We start from the raw sequence: 21,818 nt of genomic DNA on the forward strand, positions 1-21,818 counted from the left end.
CTAGTAAATATAGTCAAAGATGTTTTGCAGTGATGAGATACAACTCCTGAATATTTCTAAGACCAGTATAAGCTAAACAATACAAATATCTACAACTAATCTGAGATTCTGAATTTTACTAGCTGCTGAAATGCATGAAGTATACATATACAGCATTTTAAGGAGATGTACTTTCCCGGTTTGTGTAACTTTATAAATAACCAGTGTTTTTTATAGTTCCCCTGGAAATCACAAGCATTAACCAGATTTGGAATAGCAACATATGGAGAGTCCCAGAGTCAAAGATAGTTCAGTGATTTCCACATTAGTATGTGGAGTTAAGTGCTACCAGAATAGCACACAAAGCTGTGTTCTAAGAGGCAGTTAGATACAAGCTTGCACTGTGGATCTGTTCATATGTAAACACACACCAGATTTTAATTTTTTTTTAAATAGGGCATGTAATACCAGAAAACACATTCTACAAGCTTGGTAATATGTCTGTTTCACTACCCAAACTGCCACACCACTGACTAAAATGGAGCTACTAGCAAATGGTTATTGATAGGGATGATACAATACCATAAGAAGTATCTATTATGGATTACAAAAACAAATGGAACAGACACCACAGATCAAGTATTCATGAATAGTGCATCACATTACACCCTCTTATCTGTGGCAACAAAGTGTCTTTCATACAAAAAACTGAATACATTTATCACACCAAAGCAAGTAAATATGTTCTTGAAATACACACACTGGTGCATTATACTGACAAGTTCTGGCAATATAGTTATTAATCACTTATTCACAATCCAAGAAAGGCAATGGAAACACTAATGAAGAAATAGATCAAGAGCTTTTATTCTGCCAAGTAAGACCTGCATGTTGCACCCTGATACCAAAATCAGGAATGTAAAAATTGTCAAACTGAGCTAATGCAGAAAGATCTGGAACTCCCTGTTGCCTTTTTTCATTTTTTTTTTTAAATTCATTTGCTTCATGGCTATCAGCCTAGCTTTCTAAGCAAGCTAATTCATGTATTTCTGCTTACATTCACTGGATGCAAGAACTCTTTAAATATAAAACAGGCACAAAATCTGTTTGTTTATAGTGCGGTATCTTTTCCACAAAAAGTAAAAGAAAATTAAAGAAAAAAGAGAGGCAAAACAAGTTTCAAGAGAAGTTCAGGTTTGCTATTAAGATAACTTCTAGTCTACAGAAAAAAAAAGATGTATTATTCTGAGAGTTACCAGTTTTATCTTATCATTCTACATCAAAACTACATCCACTAGTAATAACAGGTAGTGGAAGTACTCACATGACATAGAACATCTTTTCCTCATGTTCTATAACTAAGCCTCTCAGAGCATGCCAATGACAGTATGTGCATGTTGTCACCACTGACAGAAAGGCTATGAAGCCTATTTCTCCCTGTCTACAGCTATTTTTTTACTGGTTTTTTTTTTAATATTTGTGCAGCTGCTTCACTGTGAATGTACACAGACAAATTTTGGTACAGACATCAGACTACTCCAGCACTTCTTACTCTTACAGTAAAAGAAAACAAGGCTCCTAGCAATGAGCAGCTTGGAAGAGTGAGGGGGAAAATATGGAGAAGTGTTCAAGTGTTATTCTCCAAAAGCATAGTTACTTCTGCCCTACAAGCAAGTACAGAAATAAACTACTCTAATTGTACTTTTCCCTTCCACCGACATTTCAAAAAGTGCAAGTCTAATTAATTTGAATGTATTAGACCTGTAACAGCACACTTCTATAATCCTGTATGGCAAATTCCACCCTTCTCCTCTGCCCCAGACTATAATGAGAGTTGTTCATTACACAAATATCCAAGGCCTGCCTTTAAGGGGAGCAGTAAAGACAAAAATCAAGAAAGTAGTGAGTGCAACTCACTTTCTCATTCTAATCTAAACTAACTAACTCAAGTATACAAAAAATTAATCCAAACCCACTATTTGCCCTAGTTGCCACAGAAAAGTAAAGGAAAACAGGAAATTATTCTCCCACCCTTTTTAGTGTGCTAATCCATTGGACAGCACTTAGATACCTATTAAACAGCTAAGACAGTTCTTAGCTGTGTATTATTGCTAATCACTGTCATTAGAGAGAGAAAAGAATAGCTAAAATAGCTCAAATTGTGTTGTGAGCACTTCTCCAGTGTCACTTCAAGCAGACACTGTCTCCCCTATGCCAAAGTGGCTTCTAAAATTTAAGAAAATTTCTTAAATGTTATCTTTTAGAAGATGACTACAGACATATATAAATAAGTACAGAATTTTGAATTTTCTTACAGTTTTGTCTCTTGCAGCATGCAACTATCCTAAAATATCAACAAATAGGAGTTAATACCCTTAACACACTTCTTTTCAAGCAGCTTTAGGCAGCCAGTGTCAACTTGTGATGACTTCCATTCTGATATGCATTACCTGTACCAATGATACCATTTTACAGCATTTTAGTAGTATTTTGCAGCTTTTTTACAACACTTTAAATTTGCCCACGAGTATTCCTCATGTTATTGTTTTAGATATTCATTTATCATGACTTGGACTTCATGCTTTCCATATAAATTTTACTGGACCTAACAAACAAAAAGGTATGCAAAATGTACCCTTCTATGAACCTGATATGAAGCCAGAGCATACATGTCACTTAAAAATTCTGATCTCAGTGTGTATTAAGCACTAGAGGTGAAGGCTTCTTACCAAAGGGAGTAGATAAGGATGTCTCCACGGTTCGCTGGCCATCACCAAAAGGAAGGTCAATGCGAGTGAAATCCCTGCTTTTGTCATTGTTGTACTTCACCGTTAGATTAGTTAACTTGGAGAAATCAATACGCAGAGTGCAGCACCCAGTGTAGATACTATGGCCATCCAGAGACTGAAGAAAAATAATTACATTTTCAGAGATAAAACACACTGGCAGCCACCACTATAAGTTCGTATTTTTTATTGCAGCTTTTCAGTACTTGAAGGTGGCTATAAGAAAGATGAGGAGAGATCTTTAAGAAGGGCAGGTTGGGATAGGACAAGGGCCAATGGTTTTAGACTGGAAGGGTCGATTTGGATTAGCTATATGAAATTAAGTCTTTTACAATGAGCATAGTGAAACACTGGCACAGGTTGCCCTGAGAGGTGGTCAGTACCCATTGGACAGGGCTCTGAGCAACCTGATCTAGTTGAAGGTGACCCTGCTCACTCCAGGGGATTGGACTAGACAACTTTTAAAGGTTCCTTCCAACCCAAACCATTTACTATTATGCAGTTTTCACCTTGCAACTGTATCCAGACAGTAAATCACCTACTGGTTTTAAAGTCCTCCTTCTAAAGATCAAGTAGAAAATTATGCTGCCACTATTCTTACCTAAACATCGTGTGTAGTTCTAGTGTAGTCTTCTAGTTAGTATTGTATCACCTTGAGCCAACTGGACAAAACATAGCTTTAAGCATGACTTGGCTTCCTTTGTTTCTAATCTTACTTCTCTCCCACTCAACACACAGTATCAGATGGTAATAGGAATACTAATTTGGAAATTTTAACTGCATGAATTGACCTGTACATGAGGGACTCTCATGAAGGATCTGATGCACAAAGCCTGTGAGGAGCGCTGGAGGGAGCTGGGGGTGTCTGCCCTGGAGAAAGGGGGCACAGGGGAGACCTTAATGCACTCCACAGCTGCCTGAAAGGAACCTGTAGCAAAGTAGGGGTCAGTCTCTTCTCCCATGTAACAAGTGATAGGACAAGAGGAAATGGTCTCAACTTCTGCAACGGGAGTTTAGACTGGATACTAGGAAAAATTTCATCATCAAACAGGTTAGCAGGCTTTGGCACAGGCAAGTGTCACCACCACCCCTGGAGGTATTTAAATTATGTGCAGATGTTGTGCTTCAGGACATGGCTTAGGAGTGAACTTGGCATCATTTGCTTTATCATTGGACTCAATGACCTTAAGGTTCTTTTCCAATTTAAGTCCTCAGACTTGGGCATGGCTTCAAGTGAAACAACAGAGTAGATGGATTCCGTGCCCAAGAACACCCAGAAGAAGTGGTGCATAGCTGTGGGTGACGCACTGAGGCAGCGAACAGAGGCACCCATCGGCTGACCCGACCACTGGTCTTAAAAGGTCTCTAGTCTGCCTCTCTAGGACTTGAATCACAGGTGTCATGAAAAGATAGCTAAGGTTTTTCTACACATCTGACTATTGATTGCCTCCTGCTCCCTTTATATGAGAACTAAAGATGACTTGGATGAAGGGGCAGAGGCCTCCTCCACAAGTTCACGGATGTCATAAAGCTGGGAGGAGTGGCCAATAGCCGAGAGGGCCGTGAAGCCTTTCAGAAGGACCTCGACAGGCTGGAGAGGTGCGCAGAGAAAAACTGTCTGAAATTCAACAAAGGCAAACTGAGCGCAGACTGAGGCCTGATTTGCTGGAAAGCAGCTCTACAGAGAAGGAGCTGGGGGTCCTGGTGGACCACAAGATGCCTGTGAACCAGCAATCTGTCCTTGTGGCCAAGAAGGCCATGGCATTCTGGGGGGCATTATGGAGAGCATTGCCAGCAGGTCAAGGGAGGTGATCCTGCCCTCTACTCAGCACTGGTGAGACCACATCTAGAGTGCTGTGTTCAGTTCTAGGCTCCTCAGCTCAAAAGAGACATAGAGCTCTGGCAGCAGGTCCAGTGTAGGCTTACAAAGATGATTAAGGGACTGGAGCATCTCTCACAAGGAAAAGCTGAGGGAGCTGGGCCTGTTCAGCCTCGAGAAGACTGACAAGGAATATTATCAATGATTTTTGTTTTGATAGACTCATGGATCTCTTGGTGTATATGTTACACGTTTGTTTGCACTTGATGACAGAGTGCTGTCCTCTTCACTAAAGAGAGATGTCAAAGCTATTCATGCGCAATAAGAATGTTAGAATGATGAGAAATCACAAAGTTAACAGTCAAAATATTCCCAATGGTTCCCCTGTCCCTAAGCATGGAAAAACCCCCCACCACAGAAACAAACTCAAGTTGAATACACTACACTTACCATTTTGGCATAATATGCGTTCGTTGCATCAGCAAATTGGAGCAAGGCTTGAAATTGATTGTTCTTATGGAACATGACAATCTTCAAGACAAAGCCAAATTTAGAGAAAATCTGTTAAGGAAAAAACATGGGCTTTAAGAAGCAATGAATAATTCATGCCCACTAAAAACTAGCATTTAATATTTCAAATAAATTTTTAAAACTATTTCTGTTGTGAGAGCTGAACAAAAATTTTGTGAACTCAGAATTTTGTTTAAGGTAAAAAAATAATTAAAGAAGAGGCTACAAAAAATGGGAAAGGATAAAATTTCCTTGAAGATTCAGCAATGTCTAGTCAATTAAGAGCAGGGAAGGACAGTCCAAACAGGCATTTGTCCAAATGTGGATAATGAATCAGAGTGGAGATTTGAAAAATAGACTTTCACAAGTCACAGAATCACAGAACATGTTGAGCTGGAAGGGATCCACAAAGGTCATCAATCGAGTCTAATTCCCAGCTGGGCACAGGACACCCCAAGAGTCACACCATGTGCTTTGGAGCATGGTCCAAAGGCTTCTGCAACACTGTCAGGCTGGTGCTGTGATCACTTCTCTGGGGAGCCTGTTCCAGACCCCAACACCCTCCAGGTGAAAAACCTTTTCCAATCCAACTTAAATATCCCCCAACTCAGCTTCATGCCATTTCCTCCAGTCCTGTCACTGGTCACAAGACTGAAGAGATCAGTACCTGCTCCTCCCACTTCCCCTCTGAGGAAGTTACAACTGCAATGCGGTCTCCCCTCAGTCTCTTCTTCTCCAGGCTGAACAGACCAAGTTTCCTCAGCCACTCCCCATAAGGCTTCTCCCTCCAGACCCCGTACACTGCTGACTCATATTCAACTTGCCATTGACCAGGAAGCGCAGCTCCCCTTCCACTGGTCCTCTCCAGCCTCTTGCTCTCTAGCTTATACACGTTCCCCTTCCCTGTTCCAAGCTAGTTTAAAGCTCCGTCAACAAGCCCCACTAGCTCCTACGCTAGAACCCTTTTTCCCCTCCGAGAAAGGTCCATCATATCAGGTGTCAGTGGAACAGGTGTTGAATAGACCATCTCATGGTCAAAACCCCCAAAATTTATTCAAGTACACCACAGAGCCATCCGCTGACCTAATGGATCTATTTATATCGATATTATTCCTTGTTGCTGGAAGTCAGTTGAGATGGGAACTGCAAACTACATTTCAAGGTATCCCCCTTTACGTTGTGTACATTAGGCAAATTCCACAAATCTGTTGAACAACAATACAACTTAAATAGCTGATGTGCTTATTAAGATCCACTGCCTAAATTAGAAAATGAAGAGGAAAGAAGCAAGACAAAGCCCTAGATTTGAACCTACCCCTATACTTTATAATCAAATAGTATTTGATTTATTGCAAACATAAGCATTTCAGAAATACTTTTAAAAGTTGAAATTAAATAGATATACATTCAAAATGAGAGTGTGCACTACATGAAGGTGTCTACGCAAAATCAAAGCCACAAAGAGTGAAGACAAAATTAAAGCTAGGATATATCATGCACTTGCATGATATATGTCCAAGTTAACAGTCAAAGAGGAAAGGTGAGTTTGAGAAATACTACTAGTTTTCAAGCACACTGTTAGAATCAACGCAAAGTCAGGAAAGCAGAAACCCCTGAGAAATATTAAACTTGCAATGGAAAGAAAGGCCACAGGTAAGGATATGCATCTCTTGCCAGCCGCTTAGGCCTAGAGTCAACGATACAAGACTATCCCAACCCTTTGTATCCAGTTTTTCCGTCTCTCAGAAACAAGATTCTAATGCTGCAGTCATTATTTAGTCATAGAAAACAGAACAGAAACTTTTTCACAGCAATTTAAAATTAGTCTTTGAGTTCCTGTTCATAAAGCACTTCCTCTTAAGAAAGGCCTAAATACAGCTTCTCAAGCTTCGTGTTTATCCAGAAAACTTAACAGACCTTTTTAAGGTAATGAAATTTAATGTACTCCTTCCTGTTTGATTTTAAACCTAAACACACTGTATATATCAATTTTCTTTCTGCAAAGAAAACTCTAAATTTTCAGCTTCTTATGATAAATATTTTAAGCTGAACTGTGGTTAAAAAAAGTTAATTTCTTGACAAGAAAGACAGCTTACAAAATACAATCTAAGTATGGGATGACAGCTGGCCTACTAGTGTTCCATAAGATGCTATCATTGTCAGTGAAAATACTAATTTCCATTAACCTCACCACACAAAGTAAAAGTTAGATTGTAGCCATTGGGCACAAACTGATACTTTAATTAGAGGAGACTGTCCCCTATTAAGAACTCCAAATACGATTCTGTTTCAAATATTGCTAAATTTTCTAGACATATTGGAAAAGTAGTTGAGTGAGGGCAATTCAAATACTGAAAATATAGCTGTGCTGCACTGAAATAGACTAAAATAAAATGAAAGTAAATTAAAATAAATTTCCTTGTTGCTGTTGCACTGTAAGAACTAGTACAGCTCCCATAAGCACAGGAGCTTGTATTCAGGTTATTCTGAATGCAATAATAATCCTAAACAGCTGACATAGTATTTTCACAGGTTCAGTAATGAGTCAACAACACTCAAAGATACAAAAAAAGGTTTAGATCAAATTGCTACATCCAAGTGACAACTAATATGTATACTAGTTAACTAATGTCATGATGAGGAGACACAGAGAAACAGAAAATTTTAAGAGATAAGAGGAAAACTAGTGTTGCTAAAAACAACTGTTGTTTGCGATCCTAGCAGAGCAGGAAAAAAATCTTCCCAGGCTGCAGGTTCTTACAAAATCATCCCAGTTATTTTAAATTGTATTATTTAAGAAACCCATATGTGTGGCAAAAATTACTACTAATTACAAAAGCTTCAAGTATGAAAAACTTTGCAACATTTGTAAAGTATCTACAAATCCTCTGGATGCAAAGAAGTGGTCTCGAAGTTACTAAACTCAGAGCTTTCAACAGCATAGCCCAAATACCTAGCAGAAGTTACAGTAATGTCCTTCATAACTATAGCCTACCATTACTCTAGGCTTTCAGAGATAGTCAAATACCATTCTAAAGATGAACAATCAAAAATACTTGTCCAAGAAATTTGCATATTACATCACTTGCTCTGAGTTATAAAATTGAATATAAAACCCTAAATATAATGCAAACCACAAAGGTTACTCAGCAGAAAGAGTGCTAAAATTTGGATTCACAAGTTCATAACACTCAATATTTCACTAACTTATCATGAGAGCAGAAGTAACAGTTCAAGTTTGTTGCTGCTTCCACAGCAAGGAACTAAACGAGACAACATGAAAATCAAAGTACAGAAGCCCTGTTTACTTGAACTTCATTTATTCAGAACTACTTCAAACCTAGATCCCTAAATTCAGGAAATAATTTTAAAGAGACAGTCCTCATTCAAAAGATTCAGGAACTTAAACAGGTACTTAAAAAAATAAATTAATGTGACTTTTTTAAGCAATCCTCATTACCTGATACAGTATGTCTAAAGTGACAGGGTAAAAAACATTTTCAACAACGATTCGAAGAACAGAACCATGACTTGGAAGGACCCCACCTTCAGCAGCAAGAGCACTTGTAATACCCGGGTTTCCATGCTGCACAGCATTCACACCTTGCAATGCAGCTTGGGGTCTCTGAAATTAGGTCATAGCAGAGAGCACAATTAATTTACATACAAATTCTTCATACTGAAACAAAGTTCTCCTAAATGAAAAGCACATAAAACATAACTTCAAAACACGATTTTTCCTTCTTATTATTGATTCAAATCATAACCTCCTACTTTCCATGCCCCTCCCTTAACTAGTCAGTGTAATTCACAGTTACAACTGGCTTTTTTCTAGTTAAACTGCTGCTGCTTTGTAATGTCATACAGACATGATTTTGCTTTGATTCTGTAAACTATTGTCATTCTAGACATTTTTCCAATAATATTGTTGATGACGATATCGTAACAGACTAACCAGTCAGCATACCAGAAACTATTTGCTCTGCTTTACTGGGAGTTCATTCTCTTCAGGAACTAAGATTTCATGGGGATAAGCTTAAAAATGCACACCCTACTCTTCTGTCAGAGCCAAGCCATCAACCACAAAAAATAGATTTAAATCTCACTCCTCAAACTCAATTTCTGTGATTACATGAGTCTCTACACTTGTTTTTCATGGGCTTTCCCGAAAAAGGTCTTCATACCTCCTGTGAGTAGCAGCACTACACAGAGATGTTCCTTTCCAAATGCAGTATTGTGACCTGAATTCATGTCTCAGCTACTCTATTTCTTTGGAAGACAGACTAAACAGGGCACATAGCACATGTTACCTAGTTTCAGAAAAACATAACCCTGCAAAATAATCTGTACTTCAGGCCTCAGCCTAGGCACTAGAACAGTAACAGTATTCAACTGCTCTACTAGGGTCTCTTTAAAATTTAGATAAAACTCAACTACAAGTACCAAACAGCTTATTTTTAGAAGTAGACAGTGCTGTCATAGAAGAAAGCAAGTGCTACATACCAAGTTGAAAATACTTGGAAAGAGACCCAAGGAGTCTTATTTGCAAATATACATATGCTTTTCCTGAGGCTGTTTTGCAAACCACATCCTTAAAACAAAAATCTTGCTATTTATTTGGTTTTGCAGATCAGTGCTCTTACATGAGGAAAGATCCAAATAATATTTACCAGACTGACAGCTTGCAAGACTTCAGTGACTTTTGTGTCAGCACAAATGAATGATTTATGCTCAAATCACTACTATCAACATTCTTAGAGAGAAAAAAAAATCATGATATACACACCACAGTATATAATTTATGTATCTAAAAGGGAGGACAATTGAAATTCATCCAGGAATCCAAAAATCCAGTATAAACCCCTAGGGTACTCTGCTAGTGACTGGACCCCAGCTTTATGCCACTGGTCACAACCATGTTAGCCTTTCAAATCACCTCACAGTTCACTTAACTAGACTGCATTAATCAGTTCATCTATTGAGATGTTATTGGAAACAACACAAAGTCTTGCCAAAGTCAAGATAAACAATACCCTCCTGTCTCATCCACCAAACCAGTCATCTCACCATAAAAGGCCATCACACTGGTCAGGCATAACATCCTTTTAAAAACCTGTGCTGGACTATGACTAACCACTTTCTTCTCCTTAGAATGTTTGGAGATAGTTTCCAGAATGAGTTGTTCCATTCCCTTCCAAAGGACCAAAGTATGGCTGATCAGGCAGTGGCTCCCCAGATCTTTCTTTTCATCTTCCTTGTTGTCCTTCCTTAAGATAGGATAAGGAAGGATTTTCTTTTTTCTAGTCCTCAGTAGCTTCTTCCAACTGCCATGACCTTTTCAAGATTGTACAGTGGCAATGCAATGACATCAACCAGCTCCCTCAGCATTCGCAGGTGTATCTCACTAGGGCCATAGACTTTTTGTTCATCCAATTAGTTTAAACGTTCTCTAATGTGATTATTCTCTACTTCCTTCATCAAGACTTTCCCAGCGTTCTCATGTACTTGGTAATACCAAGGGCAACTCTTAACCACTACAGGCTGATGAGAAGGCTCTCAGTACTTCAGCCTTTCCCACCTCCTTTGTCCCTGCCCCATTCAGCAACAGGCCTATGTATTCCAAAAAAAAAAAAAAAAAAAAACAAAAAACCCCCCCAAAAACAAAACAAAAAAAACCCCCCACCTCTTATTTCTACTGCTGATACACTTGAAGGAACCATACTTGCTGCTTTTCACATCTCTCATCAGAGACAACTCCATGTGGCCTTTGACTTTCCTAACCATATCCCTGCATGTTCAGATAATGCTCTATAATCCTCCTGGGGCACCTGTCCATGATTCTAACTTTTCTACACCTCTCCTTTACATTTCGGCTTAGTCAGGAGCTCCTTGTTCATACAAGCAGTCCTCCTGCCACCTTTGCTTGATTTCATGGTTATGACGATGAACTAATTTTGAACTTGAGCTCCTCCCCAGTAATTTTACAGATATTGAGAAGTCCCTGTCTGTAAGAAGTTACTGAAATTATATATTTCAGATTTTGTCTACTGGTATAGTGAAGAGTAGCCTGTTTATTTACTAGTGTTGTGGCTTAACCCTAGTATGCAGCAAAGTGCCGCTGCTCAGTCACTTTCCCTTAGCACAGTGGAAGAGGGAATTGAATAGTGGAAGTGAGGAAACTCATGGGTTCAGTTACAGACAGTTGAACAGGCAAAGCAATAGCTGCACATGCAAGCAAGGCAAAACGAGGAATTCCTTTACTACCTCTCATGGGCAGAGAGGTGTTTAAAAATTTCCAAGAAAGTAGGACTTCACTGAGCATAACAATTACTTGAAAGAAAAAGGCCACAAGTCTGAAGATCCCTCCTTCCTCATTCTTCCCCCAGTTTTCAATGCTGAGCCCAACATCATATGGTGTGGGACATTCCTTGGGTCAGCTGCAATCAACCGTCCTGGTTGAGACCCTTCCCATCTTCTTGTGCACTCTCACTGGCAGGGCAATGTGAGAAGCAGAAAATGCCTTAATACTTTCTGTCACAAGCTGATAAGAGGAAAATTAACTCTGTCCTAGCCAAAACCAGTACACAACTCATGTAATTATATCCTGTTAAATAGAAGTATTATACTTACAGCCTGATTATGATGATTGTCAGTCCTAAGTTCTTTGTAATTGGAATACTGAATATAAACTGGCTGATTGTGGAGGTGAGGTGTAGCAGGAGTGTAGTAGTTGACCATAGAAACAGCAGCATCTACAGAAGCCATTTCCAAAAATGCCTGCAAACAATACATAGCTGATTTCAATGCTGTTTTTGTTTACAAGAGAGAACAAAGCATCATTTTTTCCCAATCCCAGTCTCACTAGAAAAAGATTATATAAAAGTACAGTACTAATTTGCACAGCATTAGAATGCATTTGTGTGTGCATGTTTATGGGGCTGTTTTATTCCATTTATGGGTTTTCTTAGAAAATTTTACATTTTAAGTACACTATGTCATTTAAGAAGACATGGAATAAGTATGGCATATGGGAAGCCATGCTGCTAAGCATATCACACTGCTAATCAATTTGTTAAATTCCTGAAACCAAGCATTATTACCTAGGTAGCTGATATGCATACTGATTGAAGAAGCTGGAACAGAACATTAAACATCCATCAGTTTATGCATTGTATTAACCCGGCTCAATGCTCCAGACAATTTTTTGAATGAACACTTATTATTTTTAGGATTTCTGTGTTTCTTCACGATGCAAACTACTCTGTCACATCTAATGGGATTAAACAGATGTGCTTAACATGGATGTTAGCAATTCAAGTAGGCAGGCTCTTTGAAGACATATATCATCAATAGTGACAATGAAGTTCTTTATCATCTGTATGCTCTTACAGAAAGTGGCTATCACATTTAGCAATATTATTAACAAATTTCTAGCTCACTATTTAATCTAAAAGCATATTAAAAACTTAAATTTCATAACATCCTTTCACATTTAAAAATATTAAAATCCTCAGCAATCAATGAAATACTTAGACATTGTTGCAAGCATTTCAGTCAACCACAAGATCAAAATTGTCATAACATGAAACACACCTTCAGCGTTGCTCTAGTAAATGAAACATTGAAAACTACATACCTGACCTTTTCCTCTTAGCATCAAGAGATTGGTTACTTTGCCAAAAGGGAGGCCTAATGAAACGACTTCTGCTCCAGTAACACCACTTGGAATTTGACGAATATGAAGGACACGTGAAGGAGAACATGGCGATCTGTTTCCTTTACTTTTTTTCTTCTCATTATCTAAAATATTTTAGGGAGGGAGACAGACAAGCAAACAAGACAAACACATTGCACAGTGTACATATCAAAACCTAAAGGAGAAACTGCTGCCTCAGCACTGACACTGACTTAGGTATAGCCCTTTGAATCCTAAGAAGGACATTTCATATCTAACAAAGGGACAGTGTAAGAAGACATCTTCAGCTATTCCAAATCTTGATAGCAAGGGGATGGTGTGATATGTTTGGCTTTGCTTTGGACTGTTTGTTTATTTTCTGGTGATTTGGTTTTGGTTTACTGCTGTTTTGGCTTTTTTCTTTTAATGGAGGCCAGTAATTTCTCCCCAAATGCCTACATAAGATATTTACAAAATGTTAGTTGCATAGAAGAGGGGCAAGTCATAATTGGGAAGTAATACATTAATTTTTCTTTTATCACCAGCTTATGTTTCTGTGACTGAGTTGCTAACGCAAGGTTTGGGGTTTGTTTTTATTTTATTAAAGAAAGCCTGCTGTTTCAAATTATTTTCAGTTTTCAAAAGTCTTTGAAAAAGATAGACAACATGAAATCCAGACAAACTCTCAAGTCTTCCACTTCAACACATTGCCAGAAGGGGGGTTTTTTTGAACAAATGCCTATTTGGATACTCTTAAGTGGCCAATTTGGATTGGTAAGTGACCAACGACTACATTTCAAGAACGTTACTCAGTATCCTTGAGTCAAGCAGAACACCACATCTGGAATAGGCATACTGTTCTAGAAGCAGTTGCAATGGAGGCAATGGAGGCTTAACACCTAATCTGTTGCATTTAGCTTTCCAAGGAGAAACACAAAATATTGGGAAGAAATTTCTGTATGAGCTTTATAAGATATTTCAGATTTTGCTGTAGGTTTTACATACAGCCTAAGGCTGAGAACTGGTTCATACAAGTCATTCTGCATCAGGATGTTTACAGAGGGTCTTTTTATTAGTGGAAGCCTGTAAAATTTCAAGTTGGATGACCAAAGCCCCAACCACACCACACTTAAAAATTCTCCCACTTACAAAACTGAAAATTCTGTTATGCATTGATTTTGTCATCAAGAAATTTTAAATGGCTTCATGTCCCCTGCATGCATTCTGAAAAATGTGAACTTTAAGACAAACATGAACATATTAAACACATATCGGTACCAAGCCATGACAGGACATATTACTGGTAAAGTCTAACAACCTATTTTGTTACATTTCAGGTTCAAAATGGACAAGATGTCCTTGACTTACACTAAGTCAAAGAATGCTTGACTAAAGAAAGCAGGAAATGAAGCCTAGTATGAATTTTTCCTTAAGTTTAATATGACAGACTCTTGCAGAAGCAGTATCTTCTGGGTTCTGATACACTGTCAGAGGTGACAAAATAGAGCAAACTCTTGAAGCGCTTCTTATCTTGTGAAACTTCAGCAAAGTTACTAAATGAGCAATAAAAGCTAGCACATCTCAAATATAAAACCTCGTAGTTTTTTAAACCATGCTTCTTCATCCAGCTGTGGTTTGATACAAATTTTGATGCAGAGTGATAATCATCTGTATCTTCCAGCATCTAAATTTCAAAATTGATTCAACAATTCTTTAAAGCATGCCAAAGGTGATCACCTTTTCTGAATTTTACACTCAATTGAGTAAAAGTAAAAAATGCTTTCAGACAGACAAAAAGAAGCCTTATGAACAAAATGAAATTTGATTCCTGATGTACAATGGCCAGTTCATTACAATTGCAATTCATGACTGGTACAAATGTATTCCCTGAGTAGCCTGAGATGGGAGGTACAAACCCAAAACCCCAAACATAACAATGAAAAACAAATGCTGCAGCTGAAAGAAGCTGTATTAGGTAAAAAGATATATTTTGATAGCGATTATATTTAATTTTAGAGTTATACAGTTATTAATGAGAATGTCTCCTAATATATCCCAAAATTCCCAAACACCTCTATATGATTTTAAAGTTTAATATCATTTAGACATCTTGGATACCACTGTAAAGGATCAGTCATGGCACTGTTAATTAATGATATGTATTTCAGCGATTACATTGCTGAGCTATAAGCTAATGCTATTTCAAGCCAAGCAGAAACATTTGGACATCACATTGAATTGATCAGCATAAGTATAAACAATCTGACACATGTAAGTCAAAGAAATCAAAAATAAAAATCTTCAAGTTAGCTCCCTAGACTCCTCCTTCTTCCCCACCAAAAATATAGCAAGTCTTAGATACTTATCAAGTGGTTATCTGCTCTGTCCTTTGCCCCAATATAAAATAAGCTATTTGGAAACCACTGCTGACAGGCAATTGTCTATGTCATGATTTAGTTAATTTATTTGACATAAAATTAACTCATGCAACCATTGGTCATTAACATTCTAAGTACACCTAATGCTGAAAGTAATACTAACAAAAGCAGTACCCAGTTTTCTCTCACTTTCAAGTTCTCGTCTGATCTCAAACTTCAGGTAAATATACACACACAGAACAACAAAGCAAAAGAAAAAAAAACCAGAGAAAGAACAATCAAAGAACTTTTTTTTTTTTTTTTTTTTTTTTTGTATACCTGTAGCTGGAGTAGAATTGCTCATGGTAAAAAGTCTGTTACTGACACCAGAAGAAGCTTGTCAGGACCACACTAAGGAATAAAAGACAAGATTACTAGTACAAGCTGTTACAGAGAAAGCTCAATATAAAAGTGCAACAATTCCCCTTACTTATTCTTCCCAAGAACACCCCCTTCCTACATACATTATCCACTATTGCCAGGAACTTATTTTTCAGGAAAAGAAATGCTAACAACATAACTTTTTCACATGTCTCAAGGAATTAGCAAATTCAAAAGTGTTACACTTCACAGTAAAATCTATCCCACTACAGCTCACTTTTTAGAAGACCAAGAATAACAAATGCTTATTAAAAGAAATGAGCAGGCTGCAGGCTCTGGGTCTGCAATACAAATGCACAGCCACACAGGTAAAGTCTGCATTTGCAACAGGACACATGGGACCTTGAGCAAAACTAATTTGAGACATATTTAAACATACCTATGACACTTTTAAAAAAAACCCTGGTTTTCAGTACATTTTTTAAAAATACTTATGACTTACCATCAAATTCTTAGGTCAAAGATCGAAGTACTTGCTTTAAGAGTATTAACAATTAGAGGCTCTAACTACCAACAGAAAAGAGTTTGAGTACTACAGGTCCTTCTTTCAAAAATCAGCACCTAACTGCCAGTTACATCTGTTTACTCATTAAGACTGCTGCAGTATTCCAGCCAAGCATCAGCTTCAAAATGCCAACAAGAAACAAGGTACCACAACACCTCTGAAAGCTAAGTTTCCTCAAACTTTTAACTATTCTCTTCCATAAAAGCATTTTAATGTAAAATAGAGACCAAGGGAGTAGTTCTACAAGATGGAATATGTTGATCTAAACAGCTTCCCACCACTTTGGTGGAAGGAGAGGTTCCCATTGCCCTTGGTCCAGTACTCCCACCTGCGCACGAACTGTTTATCTTGCACCAACTCCAGTGCCCAAGAGTTTTCCTATGAGTATAATCAATTCTCCAGCCTGCCAGCATCCTATGCTGAGTTAGAATATTCAGCTGAAAGAAAGGTTGAGAAGTGGCAGGATCCACTGCAAAAGAAAGGGGTAAGGATAAGCCATCACGCTGGCTTGCACTGGCTGCAAAAATACTGCTCAGAGTACTGGCTTGTATGGAGTCTGCGCTTAAAGGAGCAATTAGGTTCTCTTCATCCTTGTTAACCATGTGCTCCTGATGCTTCTCTAGTGTGGGAAAGTCATTCACAACAGAAGGCTGTGACTAGGCTAGGGTGCTTAAAAAGCTTTTCAGCCAAATTTAGCTGCTCATGAAGGAGCACAGGTGTTTGTGTGGGATGGAAGAAAAAATGAGCATGTTCGTTCCTCTCCCGCAACAGTAGAGACTTATTTTTAACCATGAAACTGCATCTTAACAGTATATTTAAATACAACATCTAACTGTGGCAAACAGCAGAATAATTTTTAAATTAAGAGAACTAAAAAATATAAACTCTGTATTTTACAGAAATGTCAATTAAATGGTTACTAGATGTCATGCATATCACACTGTATTTGCACGAATACTAGAATGTAATTAACAAGCAATATTGATATTAATTTTCACTTATTAGCAGTAAATTGAGTATACTAGCACTCAGGTATTGTACCTAAAGAGCATATTTTGATTTTAAAATGCATATCATACTAATTAAACAAAAGCTGTATGTGCAGATGTGGTAGAAAGTATTAAGGATGGTCTTTTACTACACTGCACCTTCCTTTTATCTACGGGAGGGCAGGAAGAAAAACCACTTCTGATGTAAATGTTTCCGTAACTTCCTGTTATGGAAGCTTTAATTTGGTTTTTAACTGAGCATTTATTCAACAGAAGAAATCTCTGCATGTTTCCAAAAGACTGTGAAAAAATCATGGTGTATTACCATGTCCAACATGTATTCTTACAATTTCATATTTAATTTTATACACACTAAGAATAAAACACCTCAGACATTTTAAGAAAGTATTTTCCAACATCTTCCATTTTTAGCACACACACAAAGAACCACAGTTCAGATGGCTGCAGTGACCTGTGTAGAAACTCTCTGTGCAACTGACCTGTATCTGTAAAACTGAAGCTGTAGCTCACTGAAGCACACAATGAACTGCTGTTCTAGGATGGTGGACTAAACTAGCTTGAAGAAGAGAAAAATGACACCAAAATTACAATCTTCATCCATGACATGTGCCTGTACTTAAAACTGACACATCATTCAATCACTATATCCTACAACAGCTCCCTAGATTTTGCTGTTACACTGACAACCATTAAGATGCTACAGCAGCCAAAACACAAAGGAACTCTTTTAAACTCCAAGCTCATCATCTATGCAACTGTTCTACTTGGTTTAATAACAGATCAGCAAAGCTTTGGGCTTCTTGCAATACAGGGAACCATCATAATTTCAAATGTGTAACTGTCTTCATATCTTCAACCTGATACAAGGAGTATTTTTAAATTAAAATATTTTTAACTATCTTTGTGTTTAAAAAAACAAAACTAAATAATTAACATTAAATAAAGATACTGTAGAATAATTGGCCTGCCACAGGCTTGCTAAGTCTAGAACCCTGACTACAAAACTTAGTTTCTTACAGAAGAACTTAGAATCTTACACGAGATTTTGATTATACTTTTTGTTATTATTTGAATGCCCCACTGAAACACTATTCCAATTTTTAACATTTTATATCAGTACTAAGTTATATACCTACCCATACAATTACAACACATTTACTAACTATAGTGTACCCCTTGGAAGGGTGTAGTATAAGAAAACTGCTAGGAATGCCACTGTTTTTGCAGGTGGCTGACCAAGGTTTTTCTCAAGTACAGGAATACTAAAACGATGCCTTTCACTATCTCCTTATTTAACCAGCTTATAACTGATAAGCCTTCTCAGTCATTGACTGAAAGCAAAAAGAAAACCAAATGCAAAAACATTCTAGAAGACTGCAAAGATAAACTGACACCATGGCAGTTGTGCAAGTTGAAGTACAAAATGCATATGTTTGGGACATTCTGGATTAATGAAAAAGACGACATTTATTTCTTCAATGTTTCCACAACTCTGCTCATACAGAATCCACAAAGAAATTACAAAATTCCAGTTCAATCTCTTTCTTCCCCACATAAAGGTAAAAGTTATATTTTCAAAATACTTTGTAACATGGAGCATTTAATATGGTGACACAGATCACAGTAAAAGGGTTTGCAAGGCCTTGAGTGCTGAAAAAGTCCACACAAGAGGGTAGTATGCCCTAGACAATGTCTTACAAAATCCTTATTGAATCTTTCCACGGAGGCTAGAGAGTCCTACCATGCCCCTAATTCCTCTCTGTATAAAGTTTTCCACCAGTTACTTGGCTATTCCCTATTCAAGTCCAGCTGAGAAACAGTAGAAGAGCAGCCAAATCCTGCTTATAAAGCTACCTTGACATCCTTCCTTGTCCTCACTTCATATATGGACACTTGACAAGCCCTTCTTTAAGCAGGGATGTGAGTTCATACTGCCCTCATGCCACCACTACCATTTCAGTTTTCATGGCACAACTGTGTGGGGTAAGACAGCTGCTTAACCTCAGCAAGCTGCTTGCACTAGTTCTCTGTGACGCCACACAGTGAAAGTGAACAGGCAGGCAGGACAAGTAACCATGCTGCCTAACCCTTCCCTGATAAACACTGCTCCAAGCACAAAGCTACCTCACAGAAAGCAGCATCTGCCTTCTGAGTGTCAGAACGACTGTACCAATTACCTGGTGAATATTACTTCTTTCAGATCTGTGGTAAATGATGTAAATGGAGTTGTTCAAAACAAGGACAGCTACCAAATCAAGGCTGCAACACCCTCCTCTATTCCTGCACTCACTCCATCATTCCAAATGCATTAATCATCTCCTAAAATCTTAAGACTGCTTTTTTAACACCATAAGACTTTCCACCTCTCCGACTTCAAGGCAGCATTTTTGCATTTTTTGGTGATTATTAATTGGTGACAGGTAAGGTAAGAGCAATAGAACAGCTACAGCTAGATTAAGTTTATTCTTTCCTTGAATTACTGAGTGGGAACCTAAAACCAGTTGCTTAGAAAGCTTAGTTTGATTTTGGACATTTCTTTAGAAACCAGTAACACTTACAGTGCCGAGTAAACAGTCCAGTAAGAGACCTCTACAAAGTGTGGCACCCAATGACAAGTTATTCTTGTATATATACAAGTATTCTTGTATATATTCTTGTATATATACAAGTATTCTTCTGTACCTACCACAGTCAATTTCCCTGACTAAATAAGGCATATTAACACAACTGACTACAGCAACAGGCACATGTCTTGAAACTCCTTCAGCTGTTCTATGATTTTTAAAATGCTGATAATAATTTATGCTAATGATTCTGCAATTCCAGTATAAAACCCACTGCATTCATAGCAAAAACATAAAACAAACATCTGAAAGTCAGCAAGTCTAATTTTCTAAAATCTTTGTGAGTCACATATAGTTGGAAACAGAAGGGTAAGTCTGATACTGCAAAATCCTTCTTTAGAACATGTCCACATTCTAAAACTATGACAGGTATCTATTTAGCATTACTTCTGGAATCAATTAATCCTATAAACAATCTTCCAATTTTTAAAAAAGCTGTAAGTAACACCCTTATCACCCTCCCCTCAGCTTTCAACTGCAGTACTTTCTTCCTCTCCAATTTTCTAGAGGTCATGAATTCTTCAGTAAAGTTCAATTAATTAGAAATGGGATAGTCCCAGAGAAACTTATATTTGTATTGATGGTTTTCCTAGAATTTAGCTAGTCATCTTTCTATGCTATTATTTTTAAGACAACAATACAGAAGAATATGATTATAGGTTTTATTATGAAACACCTAGCTAAAACAAAAAAAGTATGGGCAATTTTAAGGGAAATCAATTCTTTCAAAAAGTACCTCTCTCCATGCATGTAAATTAAAACTGGACACTTTTCTACAAGATTCTACATGGCAAACCAAATTAATTACTGTACCCAAAAGGGCAAACTTCAAAACATGACAATTTCATGCTATAGCAGTGATAAACCATTGCTGTATTTAAACTAACTGTTCTAATGCATACTTTATTAATTTTTATAGAATCTGACTCTAACAAAACCTAGGGGTTATGAGAAGAGTGAAAATTTCCATTATCTTCTACTTCTACAGCAATGTCTCTAGATAACTGCTATATTCATTTACTCTTTCTTCCTCTTTCAAGTTTGCAAAAGAGATGCAGCTCCGACTTCCAAAATGGGGATTTAATGTGAAGTACAATGCTGTTGGTGCCAAAGTAGCAAGATTTCAAAGAAAGTGGAGACAAACTACGGGAAATTTCAAAACCATATATTTATATTAAAAATAAACTGACCTTACATAGATAAAACCTACCCTTTCAGTAAGTTGGAGAAGAAGGAAATCATGGGCAATGATCACAAATAAGCAAACCTCATTTCCTCTGCCATAAAGACCCCCCCCCCCAACACAGGCTCAAGCTGCTGACGGTCAGTCACCCTAGAAGCACTGTCTTAGCACTGATAGCTGCTCGTCTGTAGGCTTGAATGCTCAGTGGCTCTGCCAGCAACACAGCTTGCTCCACTTCCTCTGCTGTCAACTACTGAAGCTCCCTCCTGTACTGGCAACAAGGTACTGTATACACTTTCAAAGCTTCATGTAACAGTAATTAACAGGTTAAGAGAGAAACATTATGTACTTTGCATTTATGCTAGATAAAGGGCAAGAACATAAGGAAATAACATTTTCCCCTTGAAGATGCAAAATACGCAAAAGCAACCTTGAGCATGTGATTGTCAAGAGCTACAAAACTACGAGTGACAAGTTTAGTTTTTTAATGAATATAAAATATGCAGTTTAATTCCTAAAGTCAGAAATACCTTCACTTAGTATGAAGGCTTTAAAGTCATCCAAAAGGACAACAAGCCATGTACCAGTTTGAGTATTCTAGAGACCCAGCAGGCATCACAACACAAAGGCAGAGCTTTCTTTGAAACCACCATCAAAGATGACTGCTTTTCTTTGTGATATCATCGCTCATTTACAATTTCCAATAATACTGTTTTCCAAGAGTATAAATACAAACTTACCTAAAAACAAAGATTGGTGTCTGTGCTTCCTAGCAAGTTTAACCTTTAAATATATGAAGATTAAGATTCCCTCACGAGTTAACACAGCTTTTTTGTTAAGAAAATTTACTAAAGTTACTGCAATACATTCCTTTCACATATATATCTTTTTCAAATTATCAATAGAACGCTCAACACAATTTTTACTAA

General features: G+C 37.6%; 1 protein-coding gene across 3 annotated transcripts in view; it reads right to left on the reverse strand.

The window, feature by feature from the left end:
* The window catches only part of PTBP3 (polypyrimidine tract binding protein 3), a 49,312-nt gene that overhangs the window by 18,679 nt on the left and 8,815 nt on the right, over positions 1 to 21,818 (reverse strand). For all 3 annotated transcript variants that reach the window (XM_042015292.1, XM_042015293.1, XM_042015291.1), the window contains exons 3-8: positions 15,466 to 15,537; positions 12,731 to 12,894; positions 11,725 to 11,871; positions 8,555 to 8,719; positions 5,035 to 5,145; positions 2,709 to 2,883 (exon numbers count right to left, since the gene is read on the reverse strand). In XM_042015292.1, the coding sequence (XP_041871226.1) occupies positions 2,709 to 2,883; positions 5,035 to 5,145; positions 8,555 to 8,719; positions 11,725 to 11,871; positions 12,731 to 12,894; positions 15,466 to 15,490 (787 nt within the window). In that variant the 5' untranslated portion in view covers positions 15,491 to 15,537. The remainder of the gene's footprint in view (positions 1 to 2,708; positions 2,884 to 5,034; positions 5,146 to 8,554; positions 8,720 to 11,724; positions 11,872 to 12,730; positions 12,895 to 15,465; positions 15,538 to 21,818) is intronic.

The sequence above is a fragment of the Corvus kubaryi genome, unplaced genomic scaffold (assembly GCF_017639235.1).
Source record: "Corvus kubaryi isolate FWS band 111438036 unplaced genomic scaffold, C.kubaryi_AGA036_p1.0 split3-37296, whole genome shotgun sequence".
NCBI lineage: Eukaryota > Metazoa > Chordata > Aves > Passeriformes > Corvidae > Corvus > Corvus kubaryi.